General features: G+C 46.4%; 1 protein-coding gene across 2 annotated transcripts; it reads left to right on the top strand.

Moving 5' to 3' along the window:
* Nucleotides 1-6,510: 6,510 nt before the first annotated feature.
* Polr1e (RNA polymerase I subunit E) lies at nt 6,511-20,501 on the top strand. 2 transcript variants are annotated; one of them, XM_076935046.1, is made up of 13 exons: nt 6,511-6,679; nt 7,151-7,254; nt 10,462-10,538; nt 11,359-11,373; nt 11,497-11,582; nt 14,162-14,220; nt 14,952-15,096; nt 15,530-15,637; nt 16,171-16,267; nt 17,291-17,424; nt 18,719-18,800; nt 19,432-19,563; nt 20,069-20,373. In XM_076935046.1, the coding sequence occupies exons 1-13, from the start codon at nt 6,559-6,561 to the stop codon at nt 20,226-20,228; spliced, it is 1,320 nt and encodes a 439-aa protein (XP_076791161.1). In that variant the 5' UTR covers nt 6,511-6,558; the 3' UTR covers nt 20,229-20,373. The 2 variants fall into 2 exon arrangements, with proteins under 2 accessions (XP_076791161.1, XP_034358080.1); XM_034502189.2 differs by lacking the exon at nt 11,359-11,373 and having other exon boundaries at nt 6,512-6,679; nt 20,069-20,501.
* The last annotated feature ends 67 nt before the right edge of the window (nt 20,502-20,568 follow it).

The raw sequence follows: 20,568 nt of genomic DNA, 5'->3' as shown, positions 1-20,568 counted from the left end.
TAGCAAGTCTCGTCCGACCTTTAAGACCTTGATTCATCAATTGATGGTCAACTCTTGACGTTTTACAGTTCTCTTACATGTACACTACCGAGTAGTAAAATCAAGATATGTTTATAATATCAGGTAGTATCTGGATAGTTTTTCTGTTGCTTTGATAAAACTGACCAAAGCAGTTTGGAAGAGGAAAGTGTTTATTGGGCTTATCACCCTCGTTTCGGAAAGTCCTGGAAGGAACTCAAGCAGAAACCATAGACTAAAGCTGCCTCTTGGCTTGGGCTCAGCTGTCTTTGTGCTCAGTTCCGCCTGCGTGAGGATGGACAGGCCACGAGGGATGGGTCCTCCTAAATCAATTAGTAAGCAATCCCTCTTCCCAAGTGACTACAATCAAAACTAATGAGGACAATATAAAATTCTGACAATAAGCCAAGCACTAATGAGAAATCCTTTTGCATATGTAGATCTCATGGTAATTCTGTAACCTAGATAATATCTCATACCATCCAATTAGTAAACAACAACAACAAAACCACAAAGCTTGTAAATCAGCACCCTTTCCAATTTTTGGTGGGACTATCATAGATGTTCTCTTTGAAGAAAGATCTTGAATTTTAAAATCTACATTCTTGCGATTTCTTTCTAACAACATATGCAACTGAAACATGGAAAACGTGGAAAGTACAGCTGAGGCTGTTCTCCACAGCAATTAGAAGAAAAAGATACAATCTAAATGTGTATGTCCAAGAGATTTTAAATATTGGTATATGCATATAATGCCTCCCTCTTGACTAACGAACCCACATACATACAAAATAAAACCAGCCTGGTGTGGTAGTTTTCCACCCTTGTTAATAATCACAGCACTCGGCTGGGCTCAGTGGTTAAGAGCACTGATTGCTGTTCCAGAGGTCCTGAGTTCAATTCCCAACAACCACGTGATTGCTCACAACCTTCTGTAATGGGATCTGGTGCCCTCTTTTAGTGTGTCTGAAGACAGCTACAGTGTACTCATATACATAAAATAAATCTTAAAAAAAAAAAAAATAATCACAGCACTCTGGAAGCAGGGGCCTGGGAATCAAAAGTTCAAGGCCTGTCTGGACTATAGAGCAAGATTTTGTCCCCCCAAAACAAGGGTCTCCTGAGAGGTTTAATTCAGTGGTAGAATGCTGTCTAATATTCACTTGGGCTCTGTTACTAATACCCAAAAATCCAATAACCTGCACTGCCGGGCAGCTCCATCAGTAGTAGATAACCTTCAATCCCGGCATTTGGGGATCAGAGGCAGGTGAAGATGGCTCAGTGCAGCTGCTACTGTTGCAGAGGAGTTTGGTCCCTCGCATCCATAGCAGGCGGCTCACTACTGCCTTAACTCCAGCTCCAGAGGCTCTTATACCTTCTGGCCTCTTTGTGCACACGCCCCCACACACACATGTACACAAAAGTAAAAATAAATCCTTAAAAATTATATTCTTAGTTCACAAGCTCATAGGACTTCCTAAGGCTTCATACATCCTTAGTTTTCTGTAACCTCCTCTTGCCCTTGTTGCAGTAGTTTCCCTAATAAGCCCATATAAAGACCACACAATCTAGTTATTACATTTATAAACTATGTGTCTAGACTGGGCAGATCTAACACTGTACTAACATTTCCCAGCTATGAGACCCTTTGCTACTTGCAGTTTCTCCCAGCCACGTGGTTCTGCTTCACTTTCGCTTCCTCCTCCTCTTCAGTCCCCTCTCCCTTCTCAGCCCCTCTCTACCTGTCCACACTCTCCAAGACTTCCTGTCCGGGTCCCACCCCTCCCCTCCACTGCCCAATCACAGGCTTTACCCTTTATTAACCAGTCAAAATGGGGAGGAGGACGCCTTCCCCTTTCCCTTATCCAAGCTTTCATTTCAGATTAACCCTTTAGCTCCCGATATGCTTCTCCTTTTCTTTTATGTCACCTATGTTCTACTATCCACTCTCACTACAATGTGTATTTTTAAGAGAGCATACAGAACAGAATACAGTGGAATAATAATTACACAAAAATACAACCAGGTGTGGTAGCTCACACATTTAATCCCAGTACTGGGAGACAGAGGCAGATGGATCACTATGAGTTTGAGTTTGAGATCAGCCTGGTCTATACAGTGAGTTCCAGACCAACCAGGTAAGACCTTGATTTAAAAAAAAAAATTTTATGCACAGAGATAAATCCAAGAGATGAAACAATGTTAACAATGGCTATCTTAAAAGGGGTGTAAGATTATGGGTTATTCTGATTTTATTATCCATATATTTCTGTATAATAGTCTACATCCATTATGTGTTACTTTGGAAATTGCTTTAATAAATGTCAGGAAAGTGAGAATACTTACATTTTTAACAAGGTTTAATATAAAGTACTGATTCTTTGTTTTTATTTTTAAAATGTCATGTTTCGTTGATTACTGTTATTATTGTTGTACGTGTGTGTGCACATGTGCGTGCATGCATGTGCCTCTGCACACATAGAGCAAAGCTTTCTGCAGTGTTTCTGTCTCCACTGTGAGGCTCTGGGGGTTGAACTCAGCTGCCAATCTTTCATGGCAAGTGCCTTTGCACATGAACCACTACACTGGCTTCGAATTCTCTTCTTATTAAAGAATATTACAAGAATGTTGCGACTTAACAAAATTAACAAAGTTAAAAACATCAACTTAGGAAAGTCAGCTGTGTCATTGTTGGTTGAGTGTGTGGGTACACACCTACATCCTGACTCTCAGCAGAAGAGTCAAGAGGAGTTCAAGTTGTGAGTTAACCTGAGCTACTTAGTGAGTGTAAGGGCAGCCTTACAGTAAGAACCTATCAGAAATGTTATTGTTCTGTTTACTGCTATCCCAAAGTTACCAAGAAGTATAAATATGTAGAAATGAACACAATATTAGGAGGCCAGTGTTCCAATGACCCATTAGAGGCCAGCCTGATCTATGTAGTGCATTCCAGGCCAGCCAGGGGTATATACCAAAACCCTGCCTGTAAATAAATAAATAATGCACATAGTGGTCTGTAGAGCGGGAAGTATAAGTTGGATTCTCTGCTCCGTGCTGCTAACCAAGAGATGGGTGGGTACTGATGAATGCGGGACATCAGATACAGGTATAGTGGCTTATGGCTCCCAGAGGTACCTAGGATGAAAAAGAACTGTTTTTAAATGTTGGTATGTGAGAAACATCAGAGATCTAGGAGGAGTTGCTGAAGCTGGTGAACGGAAAGCATAGAAGGAAGAACAGGAGGAACTGGAGGAGGGAGATGTTTTGCAAGCTTCTGGCAGAGAAACGTGGTTATTCCCTCCATGGCCCCAAAGATCAGAGCTTGAGTTATGGGTTGAAGCTGCAGTAGATTTAGCTCCATGCAAAGAAAACAAACAAAAATCTGTCCACTCTGAAGTTAGCTTTACAAAGACTTGCCTATAGGTGCTCAGGCATCCCACATCGACTGAGGGAGAAGGGAGAGAGAAGGAGAGAGGAGAGACAGAAGAGCAAGGCAACACAGCAGAGGAGAATGGGAGAGAAAGAGAAGTGTCGGTGCAAGAAAGAAGGGAGAAATAAGATGAAAAATGGTTACTTGGTTTGGGAGTTCTAGGTAATCCCTGCAAACCACACTCTCCCTTGCATTTTCCCCCTTCACGAGTGATACCCTGAAACGCCAGCAGATGGCAATATTGCCTTGGAAAATGTGAAAATGTTCACTCCCACCCCACCCCCAACTTAAAATTCAAATTTTCCTTGTCTTAAAAACACACCCAAAGAGAATTCCAGATATTTCTAAATTTCCTAACTAAATTTAAGAAGTAAATATTGCTGTGGTAAATTTTGCATACTTTTAGTAATCCATGCCTTTAATCCCAAAGAAGGCCATTTTACTTTAGATTGCTACTTAAGGGTTCTTAGCATTCTTTCTGTCCCATTTCAGTTACTATTTAATGTATGCATATGTGTACGTTGTCTGTGTATTTTTGGTGACTGTTAACTAGTTGACCAATATTGGGGGGTGTACTACAGGTCTGGCCCAGCTGGCCCATGGGTAACCCTTCTTTTCCCAGGCAGAATCTCTTTGTCTTTTGCATTCTTGCCTGTGGTAATTCTGGGAATCTTCACTCTCCACCAGTAAGAAGTCAGCCAATGCAGAGGAGTTTGGTGACTATGTCCTTCTGGCAAAGAGGTGCCCCAAAAGGGACTCATTCTGATGTAAGAGCTTTGAGACCTTCAACTATACCCAAATGACATGCTGATTTCTAGTCAGAAGATCTGATGGATTCAGAAGTGAAAAAAAAAAACAAAACAAAACAAAACTTTCTGTCTGGGTGTGATGGTGCGTGCATGTGATCTCAGCACTTGGCAGGAGGGTAGGGAATTCTTAGTCACCCTCTGGTCACAGCAACCCCAGGTAATGATGCTGCTGTTTCAAGGACCATGGCCATTTTGACTAGCAAGGCCATAGTGTCCCTATGCTATAGAGGGGTTGAGACATATTTACCCCAAGAATTACATTCTGATTCTTTATAGTGCACTCTTCTTTGGCACCTCTTTTTTTTTTTTTTTTTAAAGATTTATTTATTTTTTTATATATGTAAGTACACTGTCACTGTCCTCAGATCCCATTACAGATGGTTGTGAGTCACCATGGGGTTGCTGGGAATTGAACTCAGGACCTCTGGAAGAGCAGTCAGTGCTCTTAACCACTGAGCCATCTCTCCAGCCCTTCTTTGGCACCTCTTAACTTCGCTATAACTATCCATTTTCATGTAACCAGTGTACACATACATAGTATCAATTATGTATAAATCCTATGCTAACTGGTTTCAAGAATGTTAGTAAGTATCTCTGAGATGCTCTCCCTGCCCTAGGCTCCAAGGATTGATGATATTTTCTGATCTATTACCTACCTTTTCCTTCATTCGTTCAATTTTTTTAATTTTACATTTATTTATTTTGTGTGGGTGCAGGTGTATGCTACCGAGTAAGCTCTCTTCTTCCACCAGGTGGGTCCTAGGAAGGCCATCAAACTTGATAGCAAGTGCCTTTATCCACTGAGCTATCTTACCAGTCCTCTCACTCAACATTTGTTGAGATTTTCCTTTTTTTTTTTTTTTTTGTTTGTTTGTTTGTTTTTTTCAGGACCTTCCAGGAGTTGGAGGTGCAGAAGTGAAAAAAAAAAGAAAAAACTTTCTGGTTGGATGTGATGTGCATGTATGTAATCCCAGCAGTTGGCAGGAGGATGGGGAGTTCATAGTCACCCTCAGGCACAGAGCAAGTGGAGTTTGAAGACAGCCTGAGCCTAAAAGGAATTGAGGCCTCAGCCCCTTCTTCCTCCTCTCTTACTTGACCACCAAATGAACAGTTTTGTTTTTAACACAAATTCCCTCTTGGGACCCAAATAAATTAATAATTTTAAAAACAAAATGTTTCTAATAGGCTCCAACATTCATTATTGACTTCAAATAAGCTGAGTATGGAAAAGACTCTGACAGGAGAAGCAGATGACTAGTTAGTTAATTAAGGCCCTTTCGTCTTCTTTTTCCTTTCTGGAAATAATTGAAAATCACTGAGTAGAGTCAAAGAAAGTAGTCTTCCACCCAAAGAGTTCTGACAACTGGAAGCAAAGTATAATTTGTGTGTGTGTGACAGTTCTCACTTGAGCTCAAGCTGGCCTCAAATTCACAGCAGCCTCCTCTCAAATGCTGGGATTACAAGTGTAAGGCTGTAAGATTTTTGACAGGATCTTTTAGCTGTAAAGACAGTATGGAGACAGTTGGGGAATTTGAATACTATATGAAGATTATATGGTTGCATCACTGTTAGTTTTCTTTTCTTTCTTTTCTTTTTTTTTTTTTTTTTTTTTTTTTTTTTTGGTTTTTCGAGACAGGGTTTCTCTGTGTAGCCCCTGGCTGTCCTGGAACTCACTCTGTAGACCAGGCTGGCCTCGAACTCAGAAATCCGCCTGCCTCTGCCTCCCAAGTGCTGGGATTAAAGGCGTGCGCCACCACCGCCCGGCTACACTGTTAGTTTTCTTATTCAGGTGGCTGTACTGAAATTACTTAGGGAGAAGCCCTACATTAGTCTGGTTTTTTTTTTTTTTTTTTTTTTTTTTTTTTCCTATACTTTAGCAAAATATGTGAGACAAAGCTGGGCGTCCGATCCCTGTGAATTTGAGGCCATTCTGTTTAACAGAGTGAGTTCCAGGCCAACCAGGATTACACACATGGTGATAGCCTGCCTAGAACGACATTAACAACACAAAATGAAGACATCTCAGATAAAGGATCGGTTTCTTTTATTTTGGTTCAGTTTTGGAGATTTTAGTCTATGACTTATCCCATAGCAAAAGCAAAGGCGCTCACCTGGAGGTCGGGCGTGAAAAAGGAGGTGCTGCACCCTCCTACAAGGGGCGTGGTCATCACGGGAGGAACCAAAGAGTGGGCTAGGACGAGAGCTACCCTGTGAGGGACGTAGTCTTACTGCTGGCGTACCCTGGGCGGGGCCTAGAATACCACTTCCGGTTTGTGAGTCCGCGTGTGTACCAGCGAGCTCATGGCTACCGTGGAGTCTCCCAGGATGGATGGCCAGATTGGAGACACAGAGACAGAGGAGCTACAGAGTGCAAGGTGGCTGTACTGTGGAGAGCCCGACGACAGGCAGAAAGCTGTGCTGGGTAAAGACCGCCGGATCGGAGCGGGGTTCCGCGTAGCCCTATCCCCTTCCGTGGTCTGGGTACCACGGTAGCCCTCCTGCCCATTGCCTGGAGCTGGGACCGGGCCCCTGCCACCATCACCCTTGCCCCCCCGTTCATCTGTCACCACTTCCGATACTTTTCAGGGCAGTACCCAGGACCTGACATCTCCACAGGTCTCTCATTCGCCCCTTTTCCTCCTCTACGGAATAGAGTTCCCTCTCTTGCCAGTAAATGACATTCCCTCAGTCATTTTCTTCTGCCCCTACCCAGAGGTCACTTCCCCTCCCCTCCTCCACCTCCCTCCTTAGAACTGGACCAGGACTTCCTTCAGTCCCCCTAAAACTCGGACATGAGCTCCCTTGCTCATGAAAGCTACCGGCTTTCAGCCACAATGCAGTTCTTCCTTCTCCACACTCTGCTGGTCTCATTCTTGGGTTACACTCTTAACAGTGCAGTTCTCCAATGGGAAGCTACAGAATCCTGGCAACATGTGCTTCACCTTGTACAACAGCACCGACTTGGTAAACCCCAGGCAGAGGAGTCATCGGATCCTGGTAAGTGCTTGTTGGTACAGGTTGGGCTCTGCAGATCTCAGAAAGTTCTTGGTGTGGGCAGACATGAGAGAGCCTGAGGGGAGAAAAAAAAGGAGTGACAAATGGGACTCTGGCTCCATTGAGGAGCAAGATTTTGGGTGAACTGATGGCTTTTCACTTATGGATTTTATCTTTTGAGACAGGGTTTCTTCATGCAGCCCTGGCTATCCTGGAATTTACTATATAGACCTAGCTGGCCTTGAACTCAGAGAGTCACCTGTCTCTGACTCCCTAGTGCTGGGATTAAAGGTGTGCAGCACCACCCACTCCTGGCTTCATGTTTCCCTCCCGCATGACCTTATTGAATGTTCACCATGTCACCATTAATGGGATTTGCAACTCTTAGGGAACTCACTCTTCAGAGCTCAGCTTCAACCCCATTTGATGTGTATGGGTGGTTTTTCATTTTCGTCTATGAACCGTGTGTGTGTGTGGCTAGTGGAAGCCAGAAGTAGGCATTGGATCCCCTAGAACTGGAGTTACAGATGATTGTGAACCACCTTGTGGGTGCTAGGAATCAAATGACGGTCCCCTGGAAGAGTGTTCCTGACCCCAGAGAGATGTTTTTTTTGTTTGTTTGTTTGTTTGTTTGTTTTTGTTTTTTTTGTTTGGTTGGGTGTTTGTTTGTTTTGTTTTTTGAAGGTTTCTCTGTGTATCCTTAGCTGTCCTGGAACTCACTCAGTAGACCAGGCTGGCCTTAAACTCAGAGATCTGCCTGCCTCTGCCTCCTGAGTGCAGGGATCTGGGACTAAAGGCGTGTGCCACCACTGCCCAGCACCACAGGATGATACTCAGGTAGATGCCAGGGTTAAGAACATCTGCTTTTCAGAGACTCAAATTCTCCAAGTAGTACAGGCATACAGTAGACATAACTTGGAGGGTCTAAGGAAGTGTTTAGGGCCTGGGGAACTCTGTAGGAAGCAGTCTCTGCTTGCCTGAATGCCTTTCTGAGAAGGGTGAATCAAAATCAGGGATGGTTTGATAGCTGACATTGGGTGTCCATAGTGAAAAGAGGGAGAAGAGAGCTTGGCTGTGATGGGAAGTCAGCCCTAGGACTCGGGCCAAGGTACCTATAAGTGCTAGAAGACCAAGACCTAACTCTCTAGTTCTCTTGTGCTGCTTATTCAAGAACTGCTATTCTCGTCTGCTTTCCCACTGCCCACTGCCTTCCCTCCTCCCCTTCCCCATGTTCCCCTCTTGCTGGTCCCTTGCCTCCCTCTCAAATAAGTTGCTCTTTCATGACATACATACTGGGCTGGAGAGGTGGCTCAGCAGTAAAGAGCACTTCCAGAAGACCTGGGTTCAGTTCTCCGCACTCACATAGAGGCAACGGTGTCTGTAACTCCAGTTCCTGAGGACCTGACGCCCTCTCCTGGTTCCTGTGGCCACTTCATAAATAAGGCATGCATGTGTGCATAAAGGCAAAGCACCCGCGACACACAAATATCATTACATACAGACCGTGTCAGCCTCTCTTGTTTTCCCTTTTTTTGCAACTCTCTCTTATGGTTCCTTTCTACTCTCATACCTTGAATGTGTGCACATTCTCTCTCTCTCTCTCTCTCTCTCTCTCTCTCTCTCTCTCTCTCTCTCTCACACACACACACACACAATCTAAATCTAGATTCTGCATATGAGAGAAAAACATTTTTCTTCTAAGTCTTGTTTATTTCACTTAATAGTTATCTGTTTTCACACCAGTATCATGATTTTATTTTTCTTTATGATTGAGAAAATTCCATTGTGCGTGCATACCACGCTTTCGTTATCTGTTTTTGTCATTGGTGAGCTTCTAAGCTGGTTCCATTTCCTGGCTGTTGTGAACCGTGCAACAGTAAACACGATTGTAGAAGTGTGTGTGTGTGTGTGTGTGTGTGGTGTGCTGGCTGACCTCTGGGTGCCTGTCTAAGAGTGGTACAGCTGCCTCATACGGCAGTTCCACTTTGAGTTTTCGAGGCCCCTCCACACTGACTTCCACTGTAACAGCAACAGTTTACACTCCTACCAGCAGCGGATAATGGTTCCTTCCCCACATCTTTGCCAGCATCTGTTGTTACTTGTTTTCTTGGTGGTAGCCATTCTGACTGGAGTGTGATGGACTCGAAAAGCATTTTTTTGGTTTTTGGTTTTTTGTTTGTTTTTGAGACAGGGTTTCTCTGTGTAATAGCCCTGGCACTCCTGGACTTGCTTTTTACACCAGGCTGGCCTTGAACTCACAGAGATCCACCTGTCTTGCCTCCTGAGTGCTGGGATTAAAGGCATGTGCCATCATGCCTGGATCAAAACTATTTTAAAAACAAACCCCGTTAATTTGTGTGGGTTTGGGGAGGTGGGAAGGATGCTGTGGTACACATCGGAGGTCAGAGGACAACTTGGTGGAGTCAGTTCTCTCCACAACGTGGGTCCTGAGGATTGAAGTCAGGTCATCAGAGTTAGCAGCAATTGCTTTTACTCACAGAGCCATCTTGCCTGCACAAAAAGCTTATTTGTTTTGAGGTTTATTTTGGGTGAGTAAGTGTGTGCGTGTGTGCGTGCGTGCGTGCGTGCGTGCGTGCGTGCGTGCGTGCGTATAAGTCAGAGGACAACTTAGGAGATTGCTTTTTCCCCCATGTGGGTTCTGGGGATCTATCTCAGGTCATCCTCTGGACTTTACCCACTCAGCAGGCATCACAGCACTTTTGGTTTGCGTTTACTGGTGGCTTGCATTACTTCCATTGAGAAATGTCTATTCTGCTCATAGCCCACTTTTTGACTACATTATTTGAGAGTTTTTTTAATGTTTAATTTTTACAGTTCTTTGTATATCTTAGATATCTGTCCCTTGTTTGATTAATACTATTGATACTTGGCAGAGATTTACCCTGGTCTGGGGGCTGTCTCTTTACTTTAGGTAGTGTTTGTTTTGCTGTGCAGAAGCTTTTGAATTTCATGTAATCTCATGTGCTTCTCCTCCCCACCCCCAAGAACTTTACCTGTCACTCTGAAGCTTCCTTATGGTATTTGGGGTTCCCTTTCCAAAGTTTTCTTGCCTTTCCCCCAGAGACATCCTAGATATGATGGGGCTGGATCACTTGGATATCAAGGGCTGGTACATTTGATTCTAAGGCTTCTGCACATGCTCAGTGCCCTTCAGTGCTGCTTGTTCATGGTCTCCTCCCTATTTTTCAGGCAGCTGAAACAGACAGGCTCTCCTATGTTGGAAACAATTTTGGGACTGGCACCCTCAAATGCAACACTCTTTGCAGGTAATGGACAACCACGCAGTGACAGAGGTAAAAGGAGGTTGTGGTGACCACGCCACCGATATCTTCATTGTCTGTTTTGGAGGTAGTTGGAGGGATCTGAAGGTTTACCAGGACCCTGCATTTCCAGACTCACAAAGTTCCTCACACCAGGTGTAGAAACCCTGAAGAGGAAAAGATGACTTGCATCTGTTAAGTTCCTAAAGACCTCATTTATTTATGACATTATTTGTGACTAAAAGAGAGCTGTGTCTGCTAATTTAGAATGTGTGATCAATAGGTCAAAGCTTGCCTTAAGTTTGCCTTGGGACAAGAGGATTTAGGATCTTCAAGGCTCTGGGTCGAAGCAACGTCACTGGTGAAGTGACTGGCCTTGGCAGCTTTGCCCTTCACTCACCACTGGTGTCTTCCATATAAAAGCATGTCCCGCCCGACGTGTCCAATTCACAGAGCTGACAGTGTGCATGGGGTCTCAAGACACAACAGTGAACCACAGGAAAGCCTTTCAGAGTCCTGCTGGGCCTCAGCCTGGAGCAGATTAACATACATGTGCTAACTCCTAACCCTGCTCGGGAGCACTTACAAAGGTGCCCTGCTTCACACTGATCTCCCCAGGAGGAAAGAGGGTTTGTTCGTGTCTGTCCCCATAAAGTTTATGTCAAAGTTCTAGTTTACTTCTGGATTCTTAATACCTTAGAAAGATTCCAGTTAACAGCAGTAGCTCTAAATGTGATTGGTAAAAAGAACTAGCTGGTGGCCGTTTCAGTCCACAGCCATCTTCCGTCCCCTCCTTCTCTTCACTTACTGTCCCCTCTCCATGCAGGGATCACTGTTACATGTGAGCACTGTTACACGCCTTCCTCTAACAGAAAGTCGCTGGGACCTGGTGCATGGGAAGAGGGAATTGTGTAAATACTACCTTTGGAATAACCCATTACGGTGCTACTCCTTTTTGGCACAGGCACTTTGTGGGAATTCTGAATAAGACCTCTGGCCAGATGGAAGTCTATGATGCTGAACTGTTCAACCTGCAGCCACTGTTTGCTGGTAGGTTCCGGACATAGCAGTTCAGTTAAAGGCTGCACAGTTTGAATTTGTCGGATGAGTTCATTTTTGTTTTCAAAAATGCATTTGTAGTTTTTTAAAGATAAGGTCTCATGTAGTCCAAGCTTCCCTTGAATCTGCTGGGTAGCTGAGGACAGTCCTGCCTTTGCCTTTGCGTGGGTGCTGACGTCACAGGTGTGTGCCAGCATGCAGGCTTATATGGTAAGGGGTGTGGACTCAGAACTTTGTGTCTACCTGGCAAACACAGATTATTCTCAGCCATAATAGAAAGCCTCCTTGCCAGGTGTTTTTAATACCCCTCCCCCTTTTTTTTTAAATTAGAAAAGTTATAGGTATGTCTTAGTCAGGGTTTCTATTCCTACACAAAAGATCATGACCAAGAAGCAAGTTGGGGAGGAAAGGGTTTATTCAGCTTACACTTCCACACTGTTGTTCATCACCAAAGGGAGTCAGCACAAGAACACACAGGGCAGGAACCTGGAGGCAGGAGCTGATGCAGAGACCATGGAGGAATGCTGTTTACTGGATTGCTTCCCCTGGCTTGCTCAGCTTGCTTTCTTATAGAACCCAGGACCACCAGCCCAGAGATGGCACCACGCACAGTGGGCTGGGCCCTCTGTCCTTGATCACTAACTGAGAAAATGCCTTATAGCACCAGGTTGTGTCAAGTTGACACACAAAACCAGCCAGTACAAGGTATATTTTTTAAATGAATTGTTTATTGATTCCCCACTGTGCTTCAAGTTCTAGGCTAAAGATTGTGATAGCAAGTAAGAGTGTCTCTTCAGAAATCACAGGTGTGGGATCAGAAGCCAGCTTTTAAAGCAAGATGAGTAATGAGTAAGGTGTCAGTACAGAACGCTAAGGGAGAGGTGTCATATCAGGCGTCAGTACAGAGTGTTATGGGACAGGTCTCAGTATATTCTTTCCCTACACAGGTTCCTCTTAAGTCTTCATGTGTGTGACTGCAGGTATGCACGCACCCCAGCACACACACGGGCAGAGCAGAATCTCAGCTATCAGTCCTAACTGACTTGTCCCTTCCCATCTCACTGCAGGAGTTCCTTGGATCCCACCTGTGTGCCGCCATGCCCAGCTTCCCGTGGGTCTGGGGATTCACACAGAAGTCTCTGTGTTTGCACAGCAAGCTCGCCACACACACAACCATTCTGTAGACATTGTAAATTCCGGTGGAAATTTAAATTTATTACACTTCTTCATTATTTAATGTGTGTATACATGCCACTGTGCATGTGTGGAGATTACAGGCCAATTCAAGCAAGGTTATTCTCTCCTTCCAACATGTAGATTCAGGAACAGGAAGTCAGGTCATCACACTTGGTGGCAGACACCTTTATCTGCTGGCTGGCTGCCAACCACCAAGGTAAAAGCGTTTAGGTTTTTCGAGACAGGGTTTCTCTGTGTAGTCCTGGCTGTCCTGGAACTCACTCTATAGACCAGGCTGGCCTCAAACTCAGAAATCCGCCTGCCTCTGCCTCCCAAGTGCTGGGTTTAAAGGCGTGCGCCACCACCGCCCGGCTCTTTTGTTGTTTTTTAAGGTTTATCTATTTTATGTGTATGGGTCTGTTGTCTGCATGTGTGTCTGCACCACACACATGCAGTGCTTGCCAGGGCAGAGGAGGGCATTGGAGCCCCTGGAACTGAAGTTACTCTGGTGGTTAGCCACCTGTGGATGCTGGGAACTGAGCTGGGTCCTCTTGCAAGAGCACCAAGTGCTCGTATCTTAACTGCCCAGTCTTGAGACTCTGAAGTTGTTTAATCTTTTGATGAGATACGTTTGTGTTGTGTGTAAATAGTTTATAAGTACTGGCTTGTGCTGGCTAGCACACACACAGCTTTAATTTGGGGGGGGGGTCCTTGTGCGCTTGTTGCTGTTCTGAACACCTTTCATAAGTACCACATAATTATTTCATACTTATTGTTATCCCTTTTTTATTTTTCTAAACCACCATCGGAACTTGGCTGAGGCAGGTGACCTGCTGCTGAGCTAACTCCAGCCAGGCCATTGCATTGCAGTCCTGCTGGATGATACTGCCCTCTGCTTGAGTCCTTTGTAGAAGGTTGGAAAGTGTCACGTGACACTCTGCTTCACGTTTGTGCCTGCCTTTAGTTCTTTGACCAGCAAAGCAAATGTACGGGAAGAGCCAAGGGCTTGGTTTCTGATCCTTTCTGGCCTGCATGGGAAAGTGGCAGGGCGGAGGACACCTGTTTCCTGTTCTCCTACTTGTGTACTGAGGTGGACATTCAGTATTCGCAGTGTACATTCATATTAGGGGAGTCTTGGAATAAGGAAATCTGCTTTCCTTTGATTAATGTTAAGTTAGCACTGAGCCCTTTTAAGGTGTTTAGGCCTCGCAGAGCTGAGCACAGTGGCTGATGCCTGCAGTGCCCCTGCTTGTGGGGGTTGAAACCAGGGGATCAGCTGAACTCACAAGCTTAAGACCAGCGTGGGGAGCATAGTGAGACCTCATTTAAAAAACTGTAGAACGCACACTTGTGAGCCTCACACTGTGCTCTCTTCCTGTTCTGTGTTTCTATAGAAGATGCTATTGAGCGTGAGCCTCCTCTGGAGAATCAGAACAAGTCTTTCAGGGACAAGGTGAGTGACAGTTGAGGAGGCTCCCTCCAGTCCTGGCTTCCCATCTGTGTAACAGTCCCCTTGAACTTGGTCCTCGCTGACTGCTCCAGCTCGATTGGTCTGTGGTTCTCTGCTACCTGCAGAGGCCTTCCAGTCTCCCAGCTTCTGTCTTAGCCAGGTGAGCGGAGCTAATGTCAGCATTCGCACCCTGTTCTCTGGGCTGAGGGGTAGAAAACTTTCAAAGTTTTGGTTCACAATGTAGAAAATGGTTGTGCCTGGAAACCCCCATAAACAAAGTCAGTTCTTTGAGTTCCTCACTCTAGAGGATTCTTAGAGAAGCCGTCTCACCGCAGGGTGGGAGATTGACTTTGCAGTGCTGCATGGAACACTAAAAAGAGAACACACTACTGGCTTGGAAGAGCCAGTGATTTATTAACAATGTCTGTTACTGGCACAGAATGGGAGATGGATAGGCCGTGCGCCACAGATTTACCAACCCTGATCGTAGTAAAGTCTTCACTTTGTAGTGATGGGAAACTATTGATTTGTAAATTGGAGTCAGTACAGCAAACCTCAGGGCTGATACGGAACAGTGCGTTGAGGTGGACAAGCTTGAGAAAGGAAGGACTCAGCCTGATTGGCAGGTGAGGTCTCCTGGCTCAGGCAGCCCAGAGCTTGCTTGTGCTTACACAGCTGGGAACAGCCATGCTGCCCAGCCGATCCTTTAGTAATTGGGTTTGTTTACTACACAGTTGGATTCTTGCATTGAAGCCTTCGGAAGCACCAAGCAGAAGCGGTCCCTGAACTCCAGGAGAATGAACAAAGTTGGCAGTGAATCTTTGAATCTCACAGTAGCTAAAGCTGCCGAGAATATCATCGATACAAAGGGTGTGGACGGTAAGCAGCTGGAGCTTGTGGTGAAGATGGTGCCTGCAAAGACTTGAGGGCGGTCACAGATGCAAATGGTGGGCCTTAAGGCTGGATTCCTCCCTGCTGCTTGCTGGAGGCCTTCTCAGGAGTGACTCTGGAAGCAGGAGATACATGCGACACCATCCTGTCCTCAGTCAAGGAGAGGAGACAGGCACAGGAAGGGCAGTATAAAAGCCCTGCTCTTGGTCAGGGTTCTCTGATGTTGTGCAGTAATTACTTAGAAGCACACATCTCTTTGACTCTGTTCTGAGTTAACTGAGGGCAAACACATGGTAGTCACCAGTTCAGATCTTAGCAGGTGTAAAGATTCGAGTTTTGGGACATGCGTTCTCCACTGCATAGTGGAGTGTTGGGGAAAGCAGACAGGCTGACACTGACAGTAATTTTCCTTCATTGAAAGCACTGGTCAGTGACGCCATGCAGGATGACTTGCAAGATGACTCCCTCTACCTCCCTCCCTGCTACGCTGATGCAGCCAAGCCCGAAGATGTATATAGATTTGAAGACAGTATCCTTGCTGATGAACAGGGGTCTAATTTGCAGGCTATGATGTTTGTACACATTGGCAGAGCCAGGCTGTGTAAGGGTGATCATTATCCTGTGACGTTAATAAATGTGACATCCAAACTTTTTCCCATGTCCTAGAGCTGCTAGCAAGAAGTTAGTCAGTTAGGTTTCCTCAGCACTGAGGGGCCCATAGGACAAAGGGACACAGCTTAGTCCTGTGAGGGTCATTCTCCACAAACAGCTGGATGGTATTAAAGTCTACAGCAGACATACTGAAGGAGGGGTTGGAACCTAGAACTTCCCTGCTCTGCGTCTGGTTTATCGGGAAATGTGGACAGGCTCATAAGGAAGAGAAGGGGGAGTGGTCCGGGTAGGAAGTGACCCCTAAACTGGGATTTGAGACTCAGGTCCCTGCTTCCTCTGAGTCCCTTCTCTGTGAGCCTTCGCTTTCCTACCTGTGAGATGAGGCCCTGCGGGATGACTTAGCTCTGTGGGTTTCCATTTTGGTCAGTCATGTTCTTGACCAGCAACCAGTTCTGTCCCCGGCTGAGTATGATGCACTTGAGAGCCCATCCGAAGCCTTCAGAAAGGTCACGTCCGAAGACATACTGAAGATGATTGAAGAGAACAGGTACTCAGGGGCAGTTGGGGTTTCGGTGAGTCATGATGGGAGAAAACAGTCAGATAGCAAGCCAGACTGTGCTGATACCACACAGAAAGCAGCCCCTTGAAGTGGCATGGGTGGTGGCAGCTCAGCCTTGGAATGAAGGAACAAGATTTGATGCTAGACTTTCAGGAGCTGTGGGTGGACTGAAGGAAGAGGAGTGGTTATGTGTGTAGATCCCGTAGCTGGGAGACGGTGGTAAGGTGCTGTAATCTGGGGCCTGGGACTAAAGTTAGCCCCAGCTCCCACTGTTTGATGCTGTTTTGTCACTGTCAGTGCCCAAAGGCCAGCATGGGCCTGAGCGCTACCCAAAGCAAAGCCTCTCTGTGACAGCATGCTGACAAACTCAACTAAAATTAAATATGTACATTCTAAATATTGTATATTTATTTTAAATAACAGATTATCCCTCTTCTCTTTGGCCATTAAAACAACTTTTCCTTTTTCAAAATGATGGTCAGATTATTTCTTAGTTCTGAGCCCTTTCTTCTAATTACTCCTTTCTAAGATTTTGTACATGTGCTTGTGTGCATATGGCGTAGGTATGGGGCCAACAGAAGATGTCATTGGATCCTCTAGATCTGTGGTTACAGGCAGCTGTGAATGGCCCAAGTGGTTGCTAGGAAACAAACTAGGGTCCTTTGCAAGAGCAGCAATACTCTGCTGAGCCATCTCTCCAGCCCTACTCTTTAAAAAAATTTTTTTGATTGCATGTGCCTGAGTGTGTATGTATGCATATGTACTTGTGTACGTGTGTACGTGTGGGGGGGGGGGTGTATGTGGAGGCCTGAGTTGATTTTTAGAATCATCCATTATTGCTTTTCTACTTTATTCAGTGCGGTGGAGTCTGTCAGTCAAACCCTGTGTACTCCGATAGGATGGGTCTCCCTAGCCGTCCTGCTCGGGGTGTGTGGACGGTGTGCTGGGGCGGGGTGTGGCTCCTGCGGCCTGTTTTCCCTCATGTGCTGCTGTGCCCCTTCCTTCCTTTAGCCACTGCTCCTTCATCATAGACATGCTGAAGTCTCTGCCGGCGGATGAGGAGCAGCGGGACCGGCAAGCCCGGAGCATCTGGTTCCTAGACGCCCTCATCAGGTTCCGAGCTCAGAAAGTGATCAAGGGGAAAAGTAAGGCCCACAGGCATTTTCTTATCCCAGCTGTTTCCAGCTGCCGACTCTGCAGCCTGCCCTTCTCCTGTCCCCGCCGCTGCCCGCCTGAGCCCCACAGGGCTCGCTTCTCTTTGAATCTCTTTCTTCTGTTCTGGAAATGGCGACAGAGTGGTTGGGCTTCTAGGGAGCACATTCATGGCTTTTGTTTTGTTAGGAACAACACCGTGTTCAGGTCAAACGGAATGAGTAACTTAAGGGAGCGGGTTAGAAGAGACACCGCAGTCAGCTTCGCTTCTCAAGCTGGGGCAGGTTGCATTTGTTTTGTAGGACAGTCTCACTGTATATTCTTGGCTGGACTGGAACTCACTGTACAGACCAGGCTGGCCTTGAACTCATAGCAGTTTCTTTCTTTCTTTCTCCCTCCCTCCCTCCTTCCCTCCCTCCTTCCCTCCCTCCCTCCCTCCCTTCCTTCCTTCCTTCCTCTCTCCCTCCCCACCCCTCCACCTTTCTTTCTTGGTGGTAGTGTTATAACACTTTATTTCAGACTAAGAAAGTCAGTTTGTAATGCTAGAAATTCCAGTTCCTCCATGTGGTGGTGGCACAGGCCTTTAATCTGATCACTTGGGAAGCAGAGACAAGCAGATCCCTGAGTCTGAGACCAGCCTGGTCTACAGGTTGAGTTTCAGGATAGCCCACACAGAGAAACCCTGGCTTGGGGAAAAAAAAGTCCAGTTACACCAGTTTCCAGGAGCACACGTGGTGGTCATACACTCACACCCACCCAGAGTTAGAGACCCAGCAGGAGACGCCTGGGGTTTTCAGCAGAGGTGTCTCTGTCCACTGTTTCTGTGTGCCTACCTGCTCGATTCCAGGTTTCATATTTATGTGCCTCGTACCTTCCACCCTGCAAGCACTGATTTATTTGTGGCTAGCTGTTGGGGGCATCTACCTAGTGTCTCCGCGGTCAGAGCACAACCGGGGAATCCGTCCTCTCCACTGTGTGACTCCTGGAACTTGGTGGCACACATCTCCTTCCACCAGTCATGTCATCGGCTCAGACTCAGTCTGCTTTATTGTCCAGTATCGTATTGTGCTCGTGGTCTTCATCAGTGTGTTGCTCTGTCTTCTAACACGCCCTTCACAAACACCTCTTGTGGGTCTGACCTCAGAGTGACTGCTTAGGATCTTGGGCCCCTGTTCCTTTCACCATTTGGTTCTGGCCATCACCACACTCCCCACCCCCGACCTCCCTCTAATGGGTATGTGGCCTGTGCAATTTCCAGGACCATGATCCAATGCAACTTTGTCCTAGGTGCCTTAGGACCTGGAATCCCGCACATCATCAACACCAAGCTGCGGAAGCAGTTCACCTGCTTGACTTACAACAACGGCAGGTCAGGGGCCGCTTGTATGAAGAAAAAGCAGTTGGGAGGTGGCAGTGAGGGGTGGGGGCTCACGTCCACAGAGATCCAGTGCCAAAGAGCTCACTGTCGCTGGTGGGCTTTTGGGGACACATATACATTACATACACTGTCCCCCCTTGGAAGTGTTCATTTTGTCTCTGGCTGTGACCCCTGCAGTTAAGTGTGTCCTGACTGGCTGCAGAAAAGGGCAGCAAGTGTGGGGACTTAGGAGACAGAACTTCCTGCAGCGTTCTGGCCTTGCCTGAAGCCATTGGACTGGGCCGTGCTTCCTGCTCCTGCCTGTGCTTGGAAGCAGCAGGGGCAGCACTGAGTTTGGGTGGAGGTTTTCCTGCAGGCCTGCTAAGCAGACAGTAACAGACTCAGGAAAGCAGTGCTACCACACTGTGAGGGGAAATGTGGGCAGGGCTTTCTATCTCTTAGGGGAAACATGGCTTGGCTCACGGTTCACTGTGAGACTTGGGCACCTTGGAAGGAACAGGCTGTGTGGCTTGGCCCCCACCCCCAAACCAGGAACACTAACCACTGAGAGAAAGGCTCCAGTGTCCTTATTTTGCATATGGAATTTAACTTCATTTTTTCTTCACTTCCACTGACTCTGCAGTTTACGGAACTTAATTTCGAGCTCTATGAAGGCCAAGATCACTGCGTATGCAATCATACTTGCCCTGCACATCAGCAACTTCCAGATTGACCTGACAGTGCTGCAGAGGGACTTGAAGCTAAGTGAGAAAAGGTGAGCTCAGTAGAGCACAGTGCTCCCTGCAGCAGCCTGGGCGGATCCTTACTCCTGCCCAGAGCAGGACGCCCTGCCCTGCTGAAGGTAGTTAAGGGTCAAGGGTGACTCATGGGAAAATCTTGGGACCAAGACAGTTCTCAATGAATGAAGGAATGAATGATTGATGACACTTTGAGTGCTTTCTCTTTGAAAGGCATGGTATCGAATTCATTCAGTGTCCCTCACTGATTTCCTAGATAACTGAAGAATCAAAGGTCTGGAAAGGTAATGACCTTCTCAAGACCCAAAAAGGGAGCCCGGGCTTTAGGCCTGAGCCTCCTACAGCTTTCTGTTCACAATAACCCTGTGGGCTGTGAATCACTGTGACTCGGGCGGGACTCCCCCTGGATCTAGGGTGAAGTGAGGGTGGACACAGCACCCTGCTTCATGGCCTGGAGCAGTGTGCTCTGCTTGCAGACCTGAGCGGCACACAGGCTCTCTCCATTTGCTCTGTTCTCCTTAGGATGATTGAGATAGCGAAAGCCATGAGGCTGAAGATCTCCAAAAGAAAGGTGTCCCTGGCAGATGGCAGGGAAGAGGATCACAGACTGGGCACTCTGTCTGTCCCACTGCCTCCAGCCCAGACCTCAGACCGACAGTCAAAACGGAAGAAAATGACCTAGATGTTTTCCACAGCCACTTCTGTTCACTTCCGTTTTTGTTTGTTTTGTTTGTTTGTTTTAAAAAGAAAGTAGACTGGACCTTGTGGTACATACCTATAACCCAAGTACTCAGGAGGCTGAGGCAGGAGGATGTGAATTCTGAGCCTGTCTGGGATTCCACCATGCTCTACTACACTCCCGAGGCCTTACTTTAGCATGGTTATCATGCCAGAAGCCAGCATACCAGTTGTGTGTCATCTCTTATGCAGAAATTAAAGTGATGGCCCAGGTTGACTTCCTCTCCCTCTTTTCATGTTGCTGTGGTTAGAAGTGGTAGATGTTTCTCCTTTGGGGTCACATG

Source organism: Arvicanthis niloticus, chromosome 5 (genome assembly GCF_011762505.2).
Source record: "Arvicanthis niloticus isolate mArvNil1 chromosome 5, mArvNil1.pat.X, whole genome shotgun sequence".
Lineage (NCBI taxonomy): Eukaryota > Metazoa > Chordata > Mammalia > Rodentia > Muridae > Arvicanthis > Arvicanthis niloticus.
The sequence above is the reverse complement of the archived record's forward strand: the minus strand, read 5'-3'. Positions and strand labels throughout refer to the sequence as shown.